The sequence below is a fragment of the Microcaecilia unicolor genome, chromosome 1, assembly GCF_901765095.1.
Source record: "Microcaecilia unicolor chromosome 1, aMicUni1.1, whole genome shotgun sequence".
Taxonomy (NCBI): Eukaryota; Metazoa; Chordata; class Amphibia; order Gymnophiona; family Siphonopidae; genus Microcaecilia; species Microcaecilia unicolor.
Window position 1 is genome coordinate 34,793,720 of NC_044031.1, and position 23,903 is coordinate 34,817,622.

At 42.3% G+C, this 23,903-nt stretch overlaps 1 protein-coding gene across 1 annotated transcript; it reads right to left on the reverse strand.

Annotated features, from left to right (window-relative positions):
- On the reverse strand, nt 1-20,119 carry LOC115464860 (gastrula zinc finger protein XlCGF57.1-like). The gene is made up of 5 exons (XM_030195256.1): nt 19,820-20,119; nt 19,368-19,494; nt 13,381-13,500; nt 5,787-6,765; nt 1-148 (listed from the first exon to the last, which is right to left on the reverse strand). The coding sequence occupies exons 1-5, from the start codon at nt 19,841-19,843 to the stop codon at nt 1-3; spliced, it is 1,398 nt and encodes a 465-aa protein (XP_030051116.1). The 5' UTR covers nt 19,844-20,119.
- Between the last annotated feature and the right edge of the window lie 3,784 nt (nt 20,120-23,903).

Genomic DNA, 23,903 nt, shown 5'->3' on the forward strand with positions numbered 1-23,903 from the left:
TCAAGCGCACCCTCTTCCTCGCTGCTGCCACACCCTTATCTTGTTGGTCTGGCTGTTAATGATTCGGATGTTTATTTCAAATTTTCTCTTGTAAATTTTATTGTGAAAATAGTGATTGCACTGTATAGCTTTGTAACAGAGTGGACACCTGGGAGAGAGTGGAAAACATGAAAAAGGATCTGCAGAAGCTAGAAGAATGGTCTAAGGTTTGGCAATTAAAATTCAATGCAAACAAATGCAAAGTGATGCACTTAGGGAGTAGAAATCCACGGGAGACGTATGTGTGAGTCCATTCCAGTCAGTAGGTGTCACTGTACATATTGACCATTAACATAAAAACATAGTAGATGACGGCAGAAAAAGACCTGCACGGTCCATCCAGTCTGCCCAACAAGATAAACTCACATGTGCTACTTTTTGTGTATACCTTACCTTGATTTGTACCTGTCTTTTTCAGGGCACAGACCGTATAAGTCTGCCCAGCATTATCCCCACCCCCCAACCACCCGCCCCGCCTCCCACCACCAGCTCTGGCACAGACCGTATAAGTCTGTCCAGCACTATCCCCGCCTCCCAACCACCAGCCCTGCTTCTCACCACCAGCTCTGGCACAGACCGTATAAGTCTGCCCAGCACTATCCCCGCCTCCCAACACCTGTTACACTCTGTGCTGTGTACTAGCTGCTATATGTATGGCCTCCTAGTGATGGAGCCACAACATTACCAGGTACCTTGGGACAGCAGGACTCTGTGGTTAGGCTGTAAAATCCATCCATTGAAATCTCGTCAGTAACATCTAGGGGTGAATTCTATAAATTGCACCAAAAAACTTCACGCAAGTTCTGTTCTATAAGCCGTGCCTAAAATTACGTGCAGTTTATAGAATAGTGCTTAACTGCAGGGGTGGCATGTAAAAACCTAGGCGCATCCATCTGCATCAGTAAAAACGTGGCGCAAATGGCCGTGCCTAGATTTTCGCATGGAATGCCCTTATTCTATAACTGCGCACGTAATTGGAATCCACGCCAATGCTGTGCCCCGAAATGCCTGTGAAACTTCCATTTCCATGTCCCCTTTTCCTGGACGCGTCTAAATTTACGCGTATACATGTTAATTGATTTCAGTTAGTGCCAATAACTATTAAAAAGCCAATTATTGGTGCTAATTAGATTGTTATTCAATTAAATTGCACATGCAAATTGGGCACTTGCCCAAATTTCTGTGCACAATTTTTGGTGACTTTTGTAGAATTAGGGGACTAATGCTTAGATATATTATTGCACTTGGGGGCTCTGTCATAAAGCACCATTGGGACGGATTTCTTCTCAAAAAGTCCAAATTGGCATTTTCAAAATCTGTTTTGCAGATGCCTGTCTATGCATTTTGTCTGCAGTATATCCAAATCACAAAAGGCCGTTTCGAAGGTGGGATTAGGGCATGCCTAACACTTGAATGTTTTGTAGCCATAATGGAACAAAAACCGAAATGTCTAGGGGGGAAAACTTCAACGTTTTTGTCTAGACTTGTTTTTCTAATGAATAAGACAGAAAAGGGTGCCCTAAATCACCAGATAACCACTGGAGGGATTCAGGGATGAACCCCCTTACTCCCCCAGTGGCCACTGACCCCCTCCCAGCCCCCCAAAATGTGAATAAGCCTCCAGCTCAGATAGCCAGGACTATTAGAGCAGCACGCAAGTCCCCAGAGTAGTGTAATGGTGGGTACAGTGCACAATAGACATGTGGACTCAGGCCCATACCTCCCCCTACCTGTTACACTTGTGGTGCAAACTGTGAGCCTTCCAAAACTCACCAGAAACCAACTGTACCCACATATAGGAGCCCCCTCACCCATAAGGGCTATTGTAGTGGTGTACAGTTGGGGGTAGTGGGTTTTGGAGGGCTCAGCAGACAAGAGCAATGGTGAGATGTGTACCTGGAAGCATTTACATGAAGTCCATTGCAGCGCCCCCTAGGGTGCCCCAGTGCTCTCCTGGGATGTCTGGGGGACCAGTCTGCTAAAATGCCGGCCCTTCTACATCCCAATGGCTTGATTTGGGGCATTTTTTTTTTTTTTTTTTACTGTTTAAATATTTTATTAGGTAACATCACAATACAAACATTGTAGACATGAACAGTTTTATCCCATACATTTCTCCCTTCCCTCCCTCCCCAACCACCCCCCCTCCCCATCCCACCTTCTCCCCCTTATTCCAACTGTCCTACTTGGGTTAAATGATGAAATCGAGACCACAGTTCAGAAGCTGGGTTGTACATGCCCACTCTTTTGTCCGTAAGCTGCTCAAATTCTCCAACTATGGAGAGTTTCAAAATCCAGTCCAGTTGTGATGGGGCCCTTGATTTGGGGCATTTTTAACTTCTGCTGGTTTTTTTTTTTTTTTTTAATGGCTTAAAAAGATAAAGCACAAAACCTTGTTTGAAATGGTATTTTTGAAGAAAAAAAAAAAGAGATGTTTTTCTTTGTTCAAAAATGGGTATATTTCCTATTCGGATTTGGTACATTTAGCGCAAAAGGTCCAAAGTTCGACTTAGACGCACGATTGAAAATGCCCCTCTTGGTTCATTTCATTATTTTTTTCAAAACCAACACTATTGTTGGCACCTGTTCCAATCGGACAGTTCATCCCCATTGCCTTCTACGTCAGAAACACACTTTCTGATGGAACTTTAGAACAGGTTGCCTGGGTGGGGAGGCTAAGTAAGCATTTATTTGTAGCCTGTTTATAAAGACAACTGGCATTTATTTTTCCTAAAAAAAATTACTCCAGCGGAGCTGCATAAATTGTGACTAATGAAGCTACAGGTATTTACATAGTAACACAACAGTACTATAGCGGGGGGTTTCAACCCAATGCTCAGGACACACCTAGCCAGCCAGGTTTTCAGTTTACCTACAATGAGTATTACTACTACTAGAAATCACTTCTATAGCGCTACCAGTCGTACGCAGCGCTTTACAATTGAACATGAAGAAGACAGTCCCTGCTCAAAAGAGCTTACAATCTAAATCAGGACGAACAGACAGGACCAAAAAGGAGAAGGGAAGGACACATAAGGATAAGATAAAAGTTACAAGTCAGGAGTCGAAAGCAGCATCAAACAGGTAGGCCTTTAGCCCGGATTTGAAGGCAGCCAGGGATGGAGCTAGACGTAATGGCTCGGGAAGCCTATTCCAGGCATAAGGTGCAGCGAGATAGAAGAAGCGGAGTCTGGAGTTAGCGATGGAGGAGAAGGGTGCAATTAGGAGAGATCTGCCTAGTGAACGGAGTTCTAGGGAAGGAGTGTAGGGAGAGATGAGGATTTACCACCATTTTTGGAGGAATTCACTCAAGGCAGTGTACAGTAAGAACAGATCAAACATGAGCAGTAGGCAATTACAACAGTAAAAAATATTAATGTACTTTTCCTAAAGATAGGCATCAAAAAGCACCTACAAACATGAGATAAATTTGCCTGCATGGTATGTAAATCTATCTCATGCTAGGTGTGTCCCAAGAGCTCGGTTGAGAAAGGGAAAGGGTCATGTATTTGATACACCACCTTTCTGTGGTACATTCACAGTACAGTCTTAATTATCCAGCGTAAACGGGACCAACCTGTTATCAGATAAGTGAAAAGTTGGATAATATGGAAAAAACATTGGTAACCCCTTCAAAAATGAACAGGCATAGGGTATCTGTATTTAAAATATTGTTTATTAGCACTAATCATCAATGAAAACATATTGCACACATAGGCAGTCGGTGGCCCAACTGTTTGGGGAGGCTAAAGGGGGCAGGGTTTAAATCCATAATTGTCAGATAACACACAGAAAAAAAAAATAAAAAGTCACAATACCTTTTATTAAATTTAGATATTAGATATGTATCATATGTCAAAGAATAAAGTGGTTGCTCAAAGCATATACTAACCACAATCGCTCAACTGCAAAACACTATGCACAACTTTGTGCAAAAACACACTCGGAACCTTACTGTACCATAAATATTACACTGGGCAGAACCTAATACACCAATATACCACCCATACGGAAAATGCAGACCGTCAACAATATGAAACAAGGGATCATAATATCATGATACGTGTAGAGCCACAAAACACCCTAATTCATGTTTAATGTGGGATAAAATGCCATAAATACGTAAATAAATATAAACTTTTAATGTTGAGCACCTAATTCTCAAAGTGGACATATTCCAAACACTATAATGAAAATAAAATGATCTTTTCTACCTTTGTTGTCTGGTGACTTTGTTTTTCTGATCATGCAGGCCCAGTATCCAATTCTGCTGCTATCTGTCCTCTTAACTCCGTTTCCAGGGCTTCCTTTCCATTTATTTCTTTACATTCCACCTTTCTTCTTCAATTTTTGTCCTACATCCGTAAGTAAAAGCTGGGTCCTCCACAGACTTGACTGTCCAGTGGATCCAGCTTCTGCCTATTTTCTTCCTCCATGTGCAGTTTTTCTCTCTTCCTTTTCCCTCATCTCATCTCCTTCCTCACTCTTCCCTCCCCTCCATCCATGTCCAGCAACCCTCCTCTCCCCTCCATCCACCCATGTCCAGCAACCCTCCTCTCCCCCCCTGCCCTCCCCTCCATCCACCATGTCCAGCAACCCTCCTCTCCCTTCCATCCACCCATATCCAGCAACCCTCCTCTCCCCTGCCCTCCCCTCTCCCATGTCCAGCAACCCTCCTCTCCCCTCCATCCACCCATGTCCAGCAACTCTCCTCTCCCCTGCCCTCCCCTCTCCCATGTCCAGGAACCCTCCTCTCCCCTCCATCCACCATGTCCAGCAACCCTCCTCCCCTCTCCATCCACCCACCCATGTCCAGGTCGTCCATCATCTCTCCCATCTGCCCTCAGCTCCCCGATGGCCCTTTCCTTCCTGCCCACACCCTACCTTTAAATATTGTATTTCTCCTCGAGTCGCAGGCGGCGCCAGCATTGAAAGCAGCATCAGGCTGATCTCGGCTGCAGCCTTCCTTCGCATGGTTCCGCCAGGAAATACGTCAGAAGAGGACTGAACCTGTTTCCACATTTTTTTTTTTTGTTACATTTGTACCCCACGCTTTCCCACTCATGGCAGGCTCAATGCGGCTTACATGGGGCAATGCAAGGTTAAGTGACTTGCCCAGAGTCACAAGGAGTTGCCTGTGCCTGAAGTGGGAATCGAACTCAGTTCCTCAGGACCAAAGTCCACCACCCTAACCACTAGGCCACTCCTCCATTGTTGCTACTATTTGAGATTCTACATGGAATGTTGCTATTCCACTAGAAGTTGGCCCTTGCAGATCATCAATGTGGCTGCGCAGGCTTCTACATGGAACGTTGCTAGTGGAATAGCAACATTCCATGTAGAATCTCCAATAGTAGCAACATTCCATGTAGAAGTCGGCCCTTGCAGATCACCATGTGGACGCGCAGGCTTCTGTTTCTGCGAGTCTGACGTCCTGCACATACGTGTAGGACGTCAGACTCACAGAAGCAGAATCCTGCGCAGCCTTCTACATGGAATGTTGCTAGTGGAATAGCAACATTCCATGTAGAATCTCCAACAGTAGCAACATTCCATGTAGAATCTCCAATAGTATCTATTTTATTACATTTGTACCCCGCCCTTTCCCACTCATGGCAGGCTCAAGTGGCTCACATGGGGCAATGGAGGGTTAAGTGACTTGCCCAGAGTCACAAGGAGTTGCCTGTGCCTGAAGTGGGAATCAAACTCAGTTCCTCAGGACCAGAGTCCACCACCCTAACCACTAGGCCACTCCTCCACTCCATTCATTGCACACAAAGACTTTGTCACCTGTATGCGTACTCAAGTGTAGGGTAAGATGCAGTTTACGAGTGAATCCTTTCCCACATTCTCTGCACGGAAAGGGTTTCTCACCTGTATGCACTCTCAGGTGTTGTTGAAGGTACGTTTTCTGACTGAAGCTGTTCCCACATTCACTACAAATGAAGGGTTTTTCACCTGTATGCATTCGGAAGTGTAGTTGAAGATATGATTTCTGACTGAAGCTGTTCCCACATTCACTGCACACAAAGGGTTTCTCACCCGTGTGCACTCTCAGGTGTCGTGTCAGATTCGGTTTATGACTGAACCTGTAACCGCATTCAGTACACGGAAAGGGTTTCTCACCTGTATGAACTCTCAGGTGTTGCTGTAGATATCCTTTCCGACTGAAGCTGTTCCCACATTCACTGCAAACAAAGGGTTTCTTTTCTATACAGGTACTCTTAGGAACGTCCGGGTCTGGTTTGCGAAGAAAGCATTTCCCATTTTCAGTAAAGGGGAATGGTCTATTGCAAACAGTGTGGGTTTTTGGGCTTAGCGAGAGAAACTCTTTCTGTTTGAAGATCTCGCCACAATCTGTACACGTACTTGGTCTCTCTCCTTCATATAATCGCTGGTGTGACAGTGGAGGACTCTGATTCATGTAGCAGTTTCTAAGTTCGTTACACACAAATTGTTTTCTTTCTACTGGGTTTCTCTGCTGCTCTGCAGTGTGTGGGATATCATTGGTAATTTGCTCACAGGGAGGTGCATTCACAGTGGAGTCTCTGTGAGGGTTTCTTGGCCCCTCTTTTGGTTTACATTGAGTCTGGCAGTTGTTTCTCCAGTCACAACATGGACAGACATCCCTTCTCTCTCTCTCCGATTCAGTTTTAGTCACATCCAGATGTCCAGTGGGTTCCTCAGGAGGTATTTTTTCGTGTCTTCTCTTACACGCATCGATTTCTGGATAAGAAAAGAAAGGACATACATTACCTATTGAGAGGGAGACTCTCAATGAGAGTAGTGAGGACTTTCCCTGAATGGACATCTCAGAAAACCAGTTCTCAATGGACAGATCTGGCTTTTCCACAGGTACAGCTTGACATAAATCTTACAATTTGGTTAACTGCATAACAAATATAAGCATAGATACAATCAATGAGTTAAAATCTGGAGACAAGCAGATTGAATCCTAATAATAGGAACAACATGACACGGTGTCAGAAATAGTCATAAGAACATAAGAGTAGCCATACTGGGTCAGAGCAATGGTCCATCTAGCCCAGTATCCTGTTTTCCAAACAGTGGCCAAGCCAGGTCACAAGTACCTGGCAGAAACCCAAATCGTGGCAACATTCCAGAACCCCAAAGAGAAACGAGATTCCAGAATCATAATGAATAGCAGGATTCCATGCAGAATCTTAAAGAGTAGCAACATTCCATACTATTAATCCCCAGGGCAAGCAGTTGCTTCCCATGTCTGTTTCAACAGCAGACTAAGGACTTTTCCTCCAGGAATTTGTCCAAACCTTTTTTTAAACCCAGATATGCTGACCACTGTTACCACATAAGATGTGGTAACTGCTGTTCCCACAGTCAATCCAAAATCTAGAGCTCAGAAAAGAAGAATTACACTAGAACATATACTTTTCTGTAAAACAAATGACCGACAAGTCAATCATTTATTTTACAGAAAAGTAAGCGTCAGTGGTTCCCAAACCAGGTGCTGGAGGCACCCCAACCAGTCAGGTTTTTAGGCTATCCACAATGAATATTTATGAGAGGGATTTGAATGCAGTAGAGGAAGTGCTCCGAGAGAAACTGCACTGGCTTCCTGTCGAGGACCGTATCACTTTTAAACTCTGTACTCTGGTGCAGCCCCAGCATATATGGACACCCTCATCAACTTGCCACCAAGGAACTCTCACAGATCCACGCGATCGTACTTAAAACCTTCATTATCCAGTATATATTGGACTTAAATACAAAAGCATCTATGCATCAACTTTCTCCTACACTAGCGCTCGTCTGTGGAATGATCTGCCTAAACTGGTGAAACTCCTGATCACCCCACCTACAAACAGCGCCTCAAGACCTTTCTATTTGGCAAAGCTTATGCGCCACTCCCGCCTGGCACCTCTAAGGTCTGAACTCTCATTATCCCGGTGTCATATTACTCACCACTGCTCTTTTTCTTTACCTTGTTTTTACCCTTTCACCTTTTTACTTTTAAGACATTGATTGTTTGAACTCTGCCTTGTTGTGTGTTTTATGTAGATTGTTGTAAGCCACATTGGGCCTACCCCTGGGTGGGAAACTGTGGAATAAAAATGCTAGAAATAAATAAATAAATATGTCGTATGAATATTTATTGTGGATACCTTGAAAGCCTGACTGGCTGGGGTGCCTCCAGGACCAGGTTTGGGAACCACTGGTATAATTGCTACAGTGTCAGAAATATATATCTTGAGGAGAGAGAAGAGATACCTCGTGCTGGAGCTCTGGGCTGGACTGCAGGTGAAAGTCAAGGGCTTACCCCAATGCTCAGGAGAAGTATCCATCAAACTGAGGTGGAAAACTCCACCCCTAATGGTGGCATCACACACTGCTATTTCCTGTATAAAACCAAGCCCTACCGAAGCATGGCCACGGGCACGTGGGTGCAAAATCAAAAGGAAATGCCCCTTTGCTGCCTCCTTGGAACTGATGGCTGGTTACTCTGCTCCTTTCATGACGGGGAAAAGGAAGAACGAAGCAAAGGTAACTGTTGCTGGTTTTGGTTCCACTGTTTCTAAAAGTGGTCCTACAGACAAATTTTGTGTTCGTATCTCTATGTACCTGCGATGACTTGTTCAGAAGGAAATTTTCCTTGTCTTCTACATTTAGGGCATCCCTGGGCCTGATTATTTACTCCCCCTCCCCCCATCCCGTTTTAAGTCATTCTAGAATGGGAGTTATGGATCTCTTCAAGGACAAAGGAATCTGGGGTTGAGTAGCTCTCCCCAATCTCTTCTTCTTCTTCAATATTGGTAACAATTTGCTCCTATGCTTGTGCCTATTTCATTTTCAACATCTACTACGGGAAATTCTTAGGAGAAACAACTTCTTCAGCAATATCCCTGAATGACATTTGGAGCGTAGTCTCTCTTGTATGAACTCTTCTTTGCAAGATATTTTGGAGCAAACATCTCAGTTTTCATCTGCTACAATTGTTAAACTTTCAGGAACAGGATTCCAGACCCACTAGCTGTTGAGATTGCACAGTAACCTTTTCTCAAGAGGCTGCTGTTCAATCTGCCACTGCATCTTTTCTTCAGGATAGCTTCTTATGGCATACACAAAATAAGATCAAGGAAAATACTCTTCGGGCAAAGAATTTATGATTTTTGAACTTTCCTAAGATTCACCTACTGTCTATCGACTTATTAAGGAAATATCTTAAGGACGTTTTGTTGTTTTGCAGGTTCTATGGTTATTTCTAATAAACGTTATGTTTCCAAATATTTGATGATGCAAATATTTGTCCATTGAGAGGTCTCTGGAGAGTTTGCATTTAATCATCTTCCTAGAATTCTCGGTGGATTAAATTCCTTTTAGGGCTACTTCGGTAGTTACCTTAGCCGCTGAGGTTGATAACATTTCTATTTTGGACTCTTATTTTGTGGCTAGAAAGTCAAACTATTGCAACTTTGGCTAATCGAAATGCTATTCCTTCAGTTGAGACCGCGTGGAAATCTCCACTGGGACTGTCCCAGAGTTATGGGAGTCTAATGTGATCCATATTAAGACAGGATCTGAAATGCTGTATGGCCCAATTTCTTCTGTTTTTGCTTTGGAAAATATAGTACTAGACACCAGGAGATAATCAATGTGGGCTTGCGAACCATAAACTTGCAATATACGGGTATAATCCTGGGCTCCTGGATGCAGAACTCGCCACACATCAACAAGATCAAGCATAACATGTACCAGTGATATCGCATGTCCTTCATCCAGTTCTTTGGTCGGTCATCCAGTCAAAGAAGTCAATAAGATTCTTTTAGTAGGATTTTCCTTTGGTAAAGCCATGTTGCCTCGGGTCCTGTAACCCGCTGGCTTCTAGAAAGTTAACTATCCTTGAGTGAAGGAGTAGCCTAGTGGTTAGTGCAGTGGACTTTGATCCTGGGGAACTGAGTTCAATTCCCATTGCAGCTCCTTGTGACTCTGGGCAACTCACTTAACCCTCCATTGTCCCTGGTACAAAATAAGTACCTGAATAAGTAAACTGCTTTGAATGTAGTTGCAAAATACCACAGAAAGGCGGTATATCAAGTCCCATTTTCCTTTCCCTATTTGAGATTCTACATGGAATGTTGCTACTATTGAGATTCTGTTGCTACTATTTGAGATTCTACATGGAATGCTGCTATTGCACTAGCAACATTCCATGTGGAAGCCTGCTCTTGCAGATCAGCAACGCGGCCGCGCAGGCTTCTGTTTCTGTGAGTCTGACGTATGTGCAGGACGTCAGACTCACAGAAGCCTGCGCAGCCACATTGCTGATCTGCAAGAGCAGGCTTCTACATGGAATGTTGCTAGTGGTTAGCGCAGTGGACTTTGATTCTGGGGAACAGAGTTCGATTCCCACTGCAGCTCCTTGTGACTGTGGGCAAGTCACTTAACCCTCCATTGCCCCTGGTACAAAATAAGAACCTGAACATACTATGTAAACCGCTTTGAAGGTAGTTGATATACCGCCTTTCTGTGGTTTTTGCAAGTCCCATTTCCCTTTCAGCAGTGACTCCATTATTTTTCCCACCACTGACGTGAGACTTACCGGTCTGTAGTTTCCCACTTCTTCCCTGTCTCCATCTTTGTGAAGAAGGACCACATCCGCTTGTCTCCAATCTCGCGGAACCTCTCCCGTCTCTAAAGATCTATTAAATAAATCTTTAAGAGGTCCCACCAGAACCTCCCTGAGCTCCCTCAGTATCCTGGGATGTATCCCATCCGGCCCCATAGCTTTGTTCACCTTCAGATTCTCAAGCTGTTTATAAACTCTTCCTTCCGTAAACAGTGTAGTATCCACTCCATTCCCAGATATTCCCTCAGCAGCCAACAGTGGTCCTTCTCCAGGATTTCCCCCCCGTGAACACTGAAGAGAATTAATTGTTTAGCGTGTTCGTTTTATCCTCATCACTCTCCACATAGCCACTCATTATCTTTCAGTCTTGCAATTCCATTCCTATCTTTTCTCCTTTCTCCAATATATCTGAAAAAAGTCGTCACCTCTCTTTACATGTTTAACCATTTTTTCTGCCACTTGCGCTTTCGCTAGCCAGATTTCCCTCTTCGCTTCTTTGAGTTTAATCCGATAATCTTTTCCATGATCCTCTCGTTGCGTTCTTTTGTATTTCTTGAACAAAGCCTCTTTTGCTCTTATTTTTTCAGCTACTTGTTTGGAGAACCACATGGGCTTCCTGTTTCTCTTGTTTTTGTTTACTTTCCTTGCATAAAGATCAGTCGCCATATTTATAGCAGCTTTTAGCTTTGACCGCCAATTTTCCACTTCTCCTACGCCTTCCCACGCCAATAGCTCCTTCTTCAGGTACTCCCCCATTTTATCAAAATCAGTACGTCTGAAATCGAGTACTTTGAGCGCCTGCACTCCACCTTTGTCCTTATATCAAACCATATCGTGTGATGATCACTATTACCTAGGTGGGCACCCACCCGGATATTGGAAACACTTCCTCCATTTGTGAGCACTAGATCCAGCATCGACCCTTCCCTCGTGGGTTCCGTCACCATTTGTCTGAGAAAGGCACTTTAACAGGCATCCAAGATCTCTCTACTTCTTTCCGAGTCTGCTGACGGGATGTTCCAATCGACATCAAACAAGTTGAAATCTCCCAACAGTAGCACCTCCCTTTTCAAACCAATCTTTTGAATATCTTCTATCAGATTCTTGTCTAGCTTCTCCGTTTGTGCCGGAGGTCTGTAGATAACCCCCGTGTGGATACAGGTTCCATCTTCTCTTTCCAGGACAATCCATAAAACGTCTTCCGTTCCCCAGGTTCCCCGCATTTCAACTGCTCTGATATTGTCTCTCAAGTACAGCGCCACTCCTCCACCTCTTCGGCCCTCTCTACCCTTCCTAAAAAGATTATAGCCCGGTACGGTCACATCCCATTCATGGGAATCATTAAACCACATCTCTGTAATAGCAATAATATCCAAGTTTTCTTCAAACATCAGGGCTTGCAAGTCTTGAACCTTTTTACTTAGACTACGAGCATTTGTGCTCATTGCTTTCCATGTGCTTAGTGAGTTTAGGTGGTTTTCTATATTTACATGACCTTTCCCTCTGCCATCATGTTTATTCTGGGGGTGACTTTCTGAATTCCCTTGTTTCCTTTTGTCACCCTCATCCTCTAGTTTAAATATCTAGACACATACTATCTGAATTTCTCCCTAAGGATCCTTTTTCCCATCACAGAAAGATGTAGCCCATCATATTTCCATGTATTACCCCATGCTCCTATGCATCTAAAACCTTTTTCTTTACACCAAGACTCAAGCCACTTATTGAATTCCACCGTTTTGCGTAGTCTTTCCTCTCCCTTCCCCCAAGTAGGAATTACTTCAGAAAAAGCTACAGTCCAAACCAAAGCTTCTGTGATGCTCTTTGTGCTGCAAACTTGATATTGTTGGCCAGCTCATTTGTCCCCAGGTGAATTACATCAGTATTTGAAGCCTTGCTCTCTTCTCGGATCACTTTCAGTATTTGGTCGGTATTGTTGTAATGGCATCTAGTCAAGGAAATTGGGCAAAACATGTATAATTGTTTGACCCTCCCAAACACCAAAATGCCCCCTTAGATTATGTGCATCCTAGCCGCATCCATGTGTAAATAATGGCTTTCTGGTATTGCCATTTACATGTGTATACAAACTATACAAGCAAATGCCACTATTTGTATGTGGAGATGCTGCACAAATCTTCCCAAATGGCCTCCGTAATGTGGTATTTTATAAGGTAACTTCATTCAGGGCTTTATTGATTGGGTGTGCAATCAGGGTTTAGCAACTAAAAAAAATCATTTGTTTCAGGTTCTAGTTTGCAATGTTCTGAGAGAAAATGTGGTACTGTGGGGTCCAATGGTTTTTGAGGGCCAGTGGCGGTCAGGGCCCAGGGTTTAAACACCTGTTTGTAAGGGGGGAAAATTAATTGGTTATTGCTTCCAACAGAAATATTGGAAAGCAGGAAGCTGCAACGGACACTCTGTAGGGTGATGTCAGTGCTCTAGTTAGTTTCTTCTCCATCTGCTGGTGGGGGGGCAGGGGGCAAAAGCTTGTCTGCTAGGATTCCAGGAAAGTAGCATGTAAGACTATATTTTTCCTTACTTCTCAGAAAGTCATTTGATCTAGTCACATCAAGCAAACTTGATGAACTGGATTGTGGGTAGGCTAGTCTAGTCAGCCTGGACAGACAGTGCTGTGTAATCCTGACAGCCACTTAAAACAGGAACCCTGACAGAAGTTTCCAGAAGGGTCTCCACCCTAGTTTTACACCAGTTTCTCTTATTACCGGACTCACCTGAGTTGCTGCTTTTCCCAGTCTCTCTCTCCTCTGATTTCAGTCCAACCCTGATGTACGGCTCTTCCCCTCGTTCAATATGGGAGATAATATCAGGGGTGACAGTCTGAAATCCTGTTTCTGAGATAAGAACAAGGCATTAGGTTCCCCCCAGTCAAACAATATTACTGGTAATTTTCTGCAGGAGACATAATACGGAAAGGCAGATAACACAAATATATCCTTGCTGAGCCTCAGCCTCACTGAGCCAAATCTATAAAAGCCACAAAGGAAGGCTTTTTCCGTAGTCTGAATCTATATCACACATTTATATAGAGTAGGACAAGAGGAAGAGGTGTGAGAGGAGGGATTGAGGTAAGGGTAGTGTTAGTGGTGTGGATTAGGTTCGTGAAATTAAGTTACATATCAAATGCTATTTACTTATTTCTTAGGATTTATTTACCGCCTTTTCGAAGGAATTCACTCAAGGCGGTGTACAGTAAGAATAGATCAAACATGAGCAATAGGCAATTACAGCAGTAAAAATATTCAAATAACAAAGTATGGCATAATCTACTACTTACAAAGCAAAGATAGAACATACACATAGGTAAAAAAAAAAAGAAGAATTAGAAAGTAAGGTGACTAATTTAAAGAAAGTTGCATATGAGGTCAGAGAGATGGTTAAGGTTAAAGAAGTGTACAAACAGAGTTGCCCATTGAATATCCTTATGTTCTAGACACCCTTCCTATCTTAGACAGCATGAAAATTCTCGGCGTTACGATCGACCGTAATCTCTCACTAGAGAACCAAGTGAAATCTACAACAAAGAAAATGTTCCACTCAATGTGGAAACTCAAAAGAATGAAACCATTCTTCCCAAGGGAAACATTTCGCAACCTAATACAATCTATGGTATTAAGCCATGCAGATTATTGCAACGGAATTTATGGGGGATGCAAAGAACAAATCATAAAGAAACTTCAAACCACTCAAAACACGGCAGCCAGGCTTATATTTGGAAAAACGCGATTTGAAAGCGCCAGACCCCTCCGAGAAAAACTACAGTGGCTCCCTATTAAAGGACGCATTGCTTTCAAAATCTGCACCCTGGTCCATAAAATTATATACGGCGAAGTACCGGGATATATGACAGACCTTATAGATCTACCAACCAGAAATACAACAAGACTAGCATGAACATACTTGAATCTCCACTACCCGAATTGCAAAGGACTCAAATACAAATCAATCTACGCAGCCAGCTTTTCCAACGTAAGCACACAACTATGGAACGCATTACCAAAAGCCGTGAAAACAACGTACGACCACCTAAAATTCCGGAAATCACTAAAAACTAACCTGTTCAAAAAGGCATACCCTACCGACCCAACTTAAATGCCTGAACCCTGCATCACAACGAAACTAAAGATCGTAATGGACATAAAATAACTCTTCCTCTCCACGATTCCCTGTCTATTACACCTGAACCTTTATCCTATCACTACATCACTCTGTATCTGTTCATACCGGTATCGGCGATCGCCTTTACGGTACTCTGTAAGCCACATTGAGCCTGCAAATAGGTGGGAAAATGTGGGATACAAATGTAACAAATAAAATAAAAATATCATACGTTGCTCTGCTTGGACATTCTTTTTGGGGATTCAGTGGACCAAATTTGACACCTTAGTCCAATTCGCCACAGTACCTTGTTTCCCCAGGGAGAGATTCGGTGGTCTTTTAGCAGTGGGAGCCAGGTCTTAGATGATGGCCAAATTAAAATTTTTGAGACCCTTCAGCTGTTACTCACATTTATAGTTAAGATCCCGGTTGCGGAAGAGAAGACTCGTGTGCACATTTGGTGGACCTGTGAGTGGTAAAGGAATATTGGGATAGGGTGGGGGTTGAAATCAGATCTTGAGTGGAGAAATTACTAGAATCGAGCCCAAGGTATGAGTTTGCCTTGTTGCCTAGAAGATTAAACAAAGAGAGGAAGCGTTTGGTGAAGATGGGAATTACAGCAGTGAGGGGCAAGATAGCTTGACCCTGGAAGCAGAGGAAAGCCCCCACAGTGGGGAACTGGAGGGATCAGTTAGGGCTGACAGCTAAAATGGAAAAGCTAATGGATAAGTTAAACAACTGGTTTGACAAAGAGGGGGTTAAGGTTAGAACAATACTGGCAGGGTCTAGGTGAGGAGGGCGGTAGTGTTAGGTGGTCCCAGGTAGAAGGGGGTAAGGGCTGAGGAGCTATGAGTAAGGGGAGGGGAAAGGATCTGAGGGAAGAGAAGAAAGGGGTATGAATGGGAAACAAATGGGTAAAGGTTAACGAAGTTGAATGTTGCACTGTTGGTAAAGAAAAAAAAGAAAAGAAAAGAAATACAGTTACAAATAGAAACAAGCGTTATTATGGGACAGGATGGAAGCTAAACGTTCCAGAAGAGGGGGTATAATGGGGCCTGAAGAAGTGTGTGAAAGAGAGATCATACAACATTGTCAAGCATTTTTGATATAAACATATTCTGTTCATAGGAGGGTTATACATGTACCGATGGGTTATATAATACAGTATAGATTGCCAATAAAAACTCTTTAAAAATCCTGGTTGCAGAAGCCTACGATAAAGGATAGAATGCCTCAGAAAGAAATACATTTGGAGTGTTTGTGTACGATTATGAACTTCAAGAAAGAGCCGATTAAGCTTCTTTATAAGTACTCGAGGAACAGTGGTCCAGATGACAGTGGGAGCAGGACTTAAATTGCAGTTACACAGAGAGGCAAAGGGAGCAGAGGAGGCTGCTCTTCCCAGGTCTTCAGGAGAACAACTTTAAAGCTTTACATCAGTGGTAAATGACTCCAGGGAGACTTTCGAGGTGCTGCTCTGGAGGAATGCTGGAGAGGATGCAGTGGGGTGGGAATCAATATAGAATAAAGTTCATTCTAAGCCGTGATATTCCCTGGGATCCAGAACTTTTCTATCTACCAGTTCCCCCTTTCATGACAGAAACACTCAAACACTGTCTCAATGCTGCAAAGCTAAAAACGTGGTGGCAGCATCAAAACAGGTGGTTCCTCCTCCTCCTTTCTTGTTAAGGCTTTGGTGGATGTCGGAAGTTCATAATATGGAAAAGCTTCCAGAATGGCACAAGAATAAGACAGGTCACCTTAAGGAGATTTTGGTGCCCTTTTATAGAATTTACATCTGTACTGAGAGGCAAGATAGGAAGGGGTACTGGAGAAAGGCTATGAGGGGGCCTTTGGGGTGTGTTTGAGTGAATATGGCTGAGGCTTGTTACAGCCACACCTGACCTTTTAATTTGGTTCATATTTTCCTTTTCTTGGTATATTTAATGCACTTAGAGAATGAGTTTCCTTTCTTTTCTACTGTAAAACATCTCCCTATGGATCTGACAGTATACAGGTTGTTAATGTGATGAAGCTGGCAATAGGTCTTTAATGTTTATTTACTATTTGTCTGTATTTTGTTATTGTTTTTATTTTGTACTTCCCTTACAAACTTGTGACAGAGTGGACTAACATTTTTTAAATAAAATAAGCTTTTGGACTTCAGTTGTAGTTGAGACAGTGGGCATCATCTGTTAAGCAAGCTGTCTGCTGCTGATGGTGTTGGTAACTTACTATATTCGAGTCTCTGTCCCTTATTAAGCCTTCATAAAGTTTTACAAAATACCATAATCTAAATTTTAGATAGATGAGAAGTCAATGCTGTGATCGGAGAAGAAGGGTTGCAAGGTTGTAATGGCACTGGAGGATAAGTCACACAGCTGCATTTTGGGACGACTGAAGAGGAGACAGGTGTTTCAATGGAAAACCTGAGGAGTAAGTTGTGTTGTAGTAGTCTAAGTACAACGTGTCGAGAGTGAGTAAGAATTTTGTCCAAATAAGAAAAAAAGTTGTTGAAAGAAAAAGGAATAGTTTTTGGTAACATTATATAGAGTTAAATGATATATTTTATAAATGTGCAGACGAAGAGAAAGAAGACAAAGATGATCCCATGGTTTCAGGATGGGATGATCTGTGGACCAAGATGACAATAATATTCTTCACAGAAATATAAAGAGGGAAACAGAGGGAGTGGGTTTGGGAGGAAAGGTAAGGAGTGCTCTCCTTGCCATGTTTAAGGTGACTGTGGGACATCCAGGTAGCAATGTCACACAAGCAGACAGATCTCTAGGACTGGATTGGGGCTGAGAGTTTTGTTGCTGAGAGGCAAATATGGACACCATTAACAAAGATGGCACTGAAACCCATGGAAATCAAAGTTGGAGCATCAATGAGTATATTTCCTCTACTCTCCAAGTCTTTCTCCCATCTAATTATTCACTCTTTTCCTTTACAACAGTTCCCTCCCTCATCCTTCTTTCTCTATCTCATGTTTTCCGCCTCCATCCTGCCAGCCCCTGCCCTCCCAGATGTCTCCTAGACCACCTTCCTTCTATATTTTTCAGCCTTGGAATGGTATTATCCCCAGTTTTATCACCCTCTCTCTTTCTGCCCCCCCCCCCCCTTCTTGCTTTCTCTTTTTCTTGCCATGCTGTCATTCATTCATTTCTTTCTCTCTCAAGCTTATGCTGGAATTATCAAGCCACATTTCTTGTGTATAGTTTGCAATTACTGAGTCTATTACTTGGTTTACAAAAAAAAACAAACAAACAACATTCTCTGGGAGAAGAAGTTTCCCTCTCACCTCCATCAACGCTGACTCCCCCGTGCCCGGCGTCGGTGGCGTGCCTGGGTGGATCGCACCAGTCTACCGGAAGTGTTTTGACTGCTGCTCCCGGTGAGGGTCAGGTAGCGCCACGGAAGACGCCTGGAGTAGAGACAGAGATCTCTACGAAAGAACCGGGAATCAACCTCGAGATGATTTGGGAGAAGCTGAATGAAATGGATAATACTCTACAGCAGACATCGGGAGAGGTCAGAGCCTTTAATATTAAATTCCAAGAACTAAATGCTAAAGTAGATGTAATTAATGAAGAAATTTCTGAAAAAATTCAAAAGATTCAGATGAATGCTGACTCTTTTCAAGAATTTAAAACATCTGTGGTTAAAGACAATCTTGACATTCGAAAGAGGGTCGAGCAGATAGAAAACTACAACCGAAGATTAAATTTACGACTGTTAAATTTCCCTAACCTCCCAGGGATTAATTCCTATGACATGTTTAAACGTTATTTACATGAAGTTTTGAAGATACCACTCGACGCAATTCCGCCTATAAATAAGATATTCTATATTCCTAATCCCAAAGGAGAGGGGGGGGAAAGACAAGGCCCCCGAGATGCCAATTTGGATTTAAAAAATATTTCAGCAATTCTGGAACAAACATTAGATGAAAACTCTGAAAGATCTACTTTGGTTGTATCACTTATATTTGAACAAGACTTAAATAATATAATGAGACTATACTTTAAAAATTTAAAAGCTTGTTTTGGCGGAGTGAAGGTTCAGATTTTCCCAGATGTAACGAAATCAACCCAACATAGAAGGAAAGCCTTCCTGGCATTGAAATCACAAACATTAGATATAGGAGGAACTTTCTTCTTAGCTTTTCCATGTAAATGTATTGTTAAATTGGGTCAGGTTAAATATACCTTTTATTTACCAGAACATTTAAAATCATTTCTTGAGTTGAAGCAGCTGAAATGAATATAAGATATTTGTGGAAATAATACACCCCATGTCATTTACTATTTTTACTATTTAAGTTTAACTTCTCTACTCTTACCGCCTCCTCATTTAATGTGGTCTAAGAAAGCATTAATGTTATTTGTTGGATTAAGCTGATGTAATTAATGCAATTGTATTTCTTTATTTTTGTTTTCAGTGTAAACGCCTATTATGCTGTATTTCAATAACAAGTGAATTCTTGTTATAAAGTTAAAAACTTAATAAATAAATAAATTTAAAAAAAAAACAACAACATTCTACTCATCTCCCTCTCAAAAATAATTTTCAGAAAAATATAAAAGTGATTTATCCTTACCTAGGCATCTGAGCATCTGATAATTCTCCTTCATCACCTCTTTGTAAAGTTTCTTTTGCCATTCTTCTAAATCCTCCCATTCCTCCTGAGTGAAATAGACAGCGATGTCTTCAAAGGTTACTGGGCCCTGAAACACAAACCCTTCTACACTCAGCACCTTCTGCATCACATCCATCAGCTCTCACAAAGCTGGGGTTCAGAGAGTTGGGAAACAGTTTTCAATCACAATGCAAAATTACAGCACCTGAAAACCAGCTTGGCACAGAAGTTTTGGGACACAGGACCCTGATCTCTCTCCTTATACTCAAGAGACTTCCAAAGTGTCTTTTCTCAGTCCCAGGACTGAGCTAGATCTTTAAAAGTTTGGCCTGACTCTGCAGTGTCACACATTATAAAGCTGCAACAGGGTCTGTATAGATAGAGAGAGCAGAAAATTGGGAGCAATCTCCTACCTGAGCAGAAACTCCTGCAGACATTTTCCCTCTCTGCTTTTGCTGCTTTGTAGGATTAAGAAATGAATCGGAGGATCTGGCTGCTGGAGAAGAATTAAGTGTTTGCCCCTTGTATCGATAGGAGCAAGACAACAAAGACAAACGGATAAAAAGCTGAAGTCTGAAGCGGGGGTTTCTGATTTCAGCTGTAGCTGTTCATCTGCAAAGAGGTGGGATACAAATGCAATAAATAAATAAATCTGCAAATTAAAGAAAAAGAAAACTCTGTTCCTAGTTGTTGTTGGTCGCCAACATTGGCAGCTTTCCTGCTGGGCGCAGACTGATGACATCACATAAAGGGCGGTGCTTCACACTAAAGTGTGAATGTTTGTGTGAGTTGGAAGGGAAAGGCGAGAGGATAAACTACAGCTGAAAAAAATAATTTTGATCAAGGTGTAGCAAACTAATAGCAGGCGCAGAAGTGGTATAAAAAGCACAAAACAGTGTAACAGTGTTTCCAGAGTTGTTGCTTTAGGCTCTCGTTTATTGCTGCCGATTTACCACTGGTGAAAAAAACTAGTCCAAAGGGCAGCATTCACTGTTGTGAAATAACACTATCTCCCCCGCCCAGACAGGATGTGCCCATGGTACCTTTCCTAGTGACGGAAGATCGTGCTGGTGGGTAACCACGCTATTGCACATGGTCTGTATGTGGTCAGGCGGGATGGATCAGTAAGATGCTCACCCCCCCCCCCCCCCCCCTAATGCTGGACCAGCACTCAGCAATAAGCCTCCTGATCTGGGTCTGTACACTCAGGAGAACCTGCAAACCAAAGAGGTGTCCTTTCCTAAGGTCAGGTCTGCTCTGGATGATCCTTTTAAAAAGTCAAGGCTGACTCTGCAGTTTAGAAAGCTGAAGCTGTCGCAATCTCATACCTGAGTGGAAGTTCCTGGTGACATTTTCCTCTCTGCTCTGACTGCTTGGCAGGATTAGAGATGAATTGGAAGCTCCTTCTCAGACTGCTGGGCAACAGCTGACTGTGTGCTTCTTGGAAGCAAGAGAAGGAGAGAAACTGGCATCATAGCTTACAGAGCTCAAGAATAGAAAATGAGCCTCTTCATCCCTGCAATACATCTCACTTTGACAGCTGCCTATCTGCAGAGCAGCTCCACCCTCTGCTGGGCGCAGACTGATGACATCACACAGGAGGTTTGCTTGAGAAACGCCGACGGAATGACGTAATAAAATTGAAGCTACTCAGGTAAGTCCCCCCTTCCCCCACGCAGTGGTTGTTCAGGTACACTCAAAACAAAACAAACAAACCTGTGTGCTGCTGCATCCACGTTGTCGTTTTTTATTGGTAGCATTTTTTATTTAAACTCACATTTTCAATTCAAACATGTCAGCTTGTGCAGCATATGGATGTACGCAGGGGAAGTATAATAACGGAATAAGTAGTAATTTATTATAAATCGTAATCAGTGTGTCATTTGGAGGGGCTGGTTATAGGGACACCCTAGCATGTGTTATATTCATGCAGAGATTTTATTCTCCTGCTAAAGGACCACCAAAACAGACATCATTGAGAATCAGGTGTTCAACATTCAGTCTATCTTTATTTATTTACTGATTTATAGCAGTTATATCCCACATTAGGTTGAAACCTGGGAGCATTTAAAATCTTTTTTTTTACTCTGCCTAGATCAAAAGAGAAAGATGGCTTGTAGGAACTTGCTCCTTTTGTTCTGTGGAATGCAGTGGTATATTATAAAAATCCACTTGATATTGTTTATTACAACAATTTAAAAGAAAGATATTAAATAATGAGGGCAGAGCTACCTTCAATCAGAAGTTCAGAGTCAGTCTAAATGTGCCAACATTTTCTAGTTCTGTGATAAATATTTATTTCTTCTTCAAGTCAGTTTTCAACAGCATTTACTCGGTTATTACCCAAATGCAAATACAATTATAATGTTAATAAGTTTTTGATCATGTTACTGAATTCTATTATTCTGTCTCACTGTATTTTCAGTTTTGGCACAGTGTAAGTCATCACAAGGACAAAATGTAAGAAAACCAAGTGACTGCTTTAGGGGCCTATAGCCCATTTAGTTATGTTTAAACAAATGAGAAGTCTGCATGAAAGAAAATATTTATTTTTATTATTTTTACTTATGAAAAACCACTTGCCCCTGAAACATGCTCCAAAACAGAATAATAAATGTGTACAAAAGAGATGAGGTGAAGATGTGCCCCAATGAAAGGAGAGTTTAATTTACTTCCAATCTTTTATAACACCAGGCTTCCCAAGGCAGATTACAACAACAGTTAAGATGAACCCATCAGTAAACAGGATATCCTCACTGACATTTGGCCATGTATTACTGTATTGTATAGAACAATGTAGAAAAATTAGCACAAAATACAGCCTTTATTAGTGCTGTTCCACCACCTATAGTAATTTTTGAAGCTGTTTTAGTGATATTCAGTTTCTCTGTCAAGTAAAACAATATCTATATATTTTATCCTCCGCCTTTTAAGGCACTGCCTATCCAACTGTCACAGCTTGTGACTTTTTACAGATGGACCATGCATAGACAGTCCCTTATTTCTAATAATATTTTGCTATCGTTTTCAAGTTTGCTATTGTTTTGGGTGAACCAGTGTGGCAGCAATCTCCGCCTACTGGCTTCAGACCATATAATGGGCTAGATAGGCTCACCCCAACTCCTGTTTTATCCAACCTCCTTGGAGAGCAGCTCTGGCTTTACACCAGGTGTGTTCAATGCAGGGTCTGCAGTGACAGATGAGTTAAGCCTGATTGAGCCTGCAAAGAGGTGGGAAAATGTGGGATACAAATCAGTGGTGTAGCCACTTTGGGCTCAGGCCCACCCAGTACCAGCATAGCCATAATGTGGCTGGCAGGGATCCCCAAGCCCCACCAGCCGAAAACTCACAACAACTGTCCCTCCTGCATACCTTGTAAATAGCAGATCTTCGCCTACAGTGAGCAGTGACTGATGCATACTGCTCGCACCGGCCCCACAGCCTTCACTCTGATGTATTCTTGCCTAGGTGGAAACAGGAAGTTGCATCAGGAGCCAACATCAGCAGTGTGTATTAGTTGCTGCCCGTTGCCGGTGAAAATCTGCTATTTTAAAAGTATGCAGGAAAGGGAGGATATTTGAGAGACCATATGGCATGCAGGTGAGAGGAGAGACCACATCATCTATGGGATGAGGCGTGGTTCTTCTGCCCACCCATCTTGGGCCCAGGCCCACCCAAAATTGGGTGTCTGGCTACGCCCCTGATACAAATGCAATAAATAAATAAATTTATAGAGCTCCTCCAGCCTTTTAGCTTCTTAGGACTACAGCAAACATTTTCATATATTGGTTCAGGCTATTGTGCTACCTCAGTTGGATTATTGTAGTGTTTTATATGTAGGACTACGTTCAAGATTAGTCAGCAGATTACAACTATTACAGAGTACTGCAGCCAAAATTATCTTTGGCTGTTCTCGTTATGATCATTAGACACCTTTGTTAAGAAATTTACATTGGTTACCAGTTTCTGTACGGATAGGTTTTAAAACTGTTTAAATTGTATTTAACATATTACAGGGGAATTGTTTCCCCCCCCTTTCCACAGTTGATAGCTTATCCAGCATTTCAAGTGAATTCCTGCTTTTATTCTACTTCACAGCTGGGATTTCCTTCTGTCAAACAAGTCCGTTACAAGAGATTTCACAATGGTTCTTGAACTGTAAAATTCTATACCTGAACAAATCCAGGTGATTTTTAGATATCTATAGTTTTTTTTTATTTTTATATAGAAATATCTTTATTGTCATCATAAGCAAAAATAAAGGCACATAGCACAGCACAGAAATCCACAATATAGCACTGCAAATAACAAAGCGAGCTTTGGAGCACTGACAAATACATTTTGAATATAACCCTCCCCACTTTCACAGACCCCTCAAAAACTCCCCAAACCCTTCCAACTCCCCTTACATCCCCTTCTCCTGATCCCCTCCTATCAAAAAAATGCAAAACCTAGAAGGTTTAATAATAAAACAATATAAACGTCACAGGTTTCCTA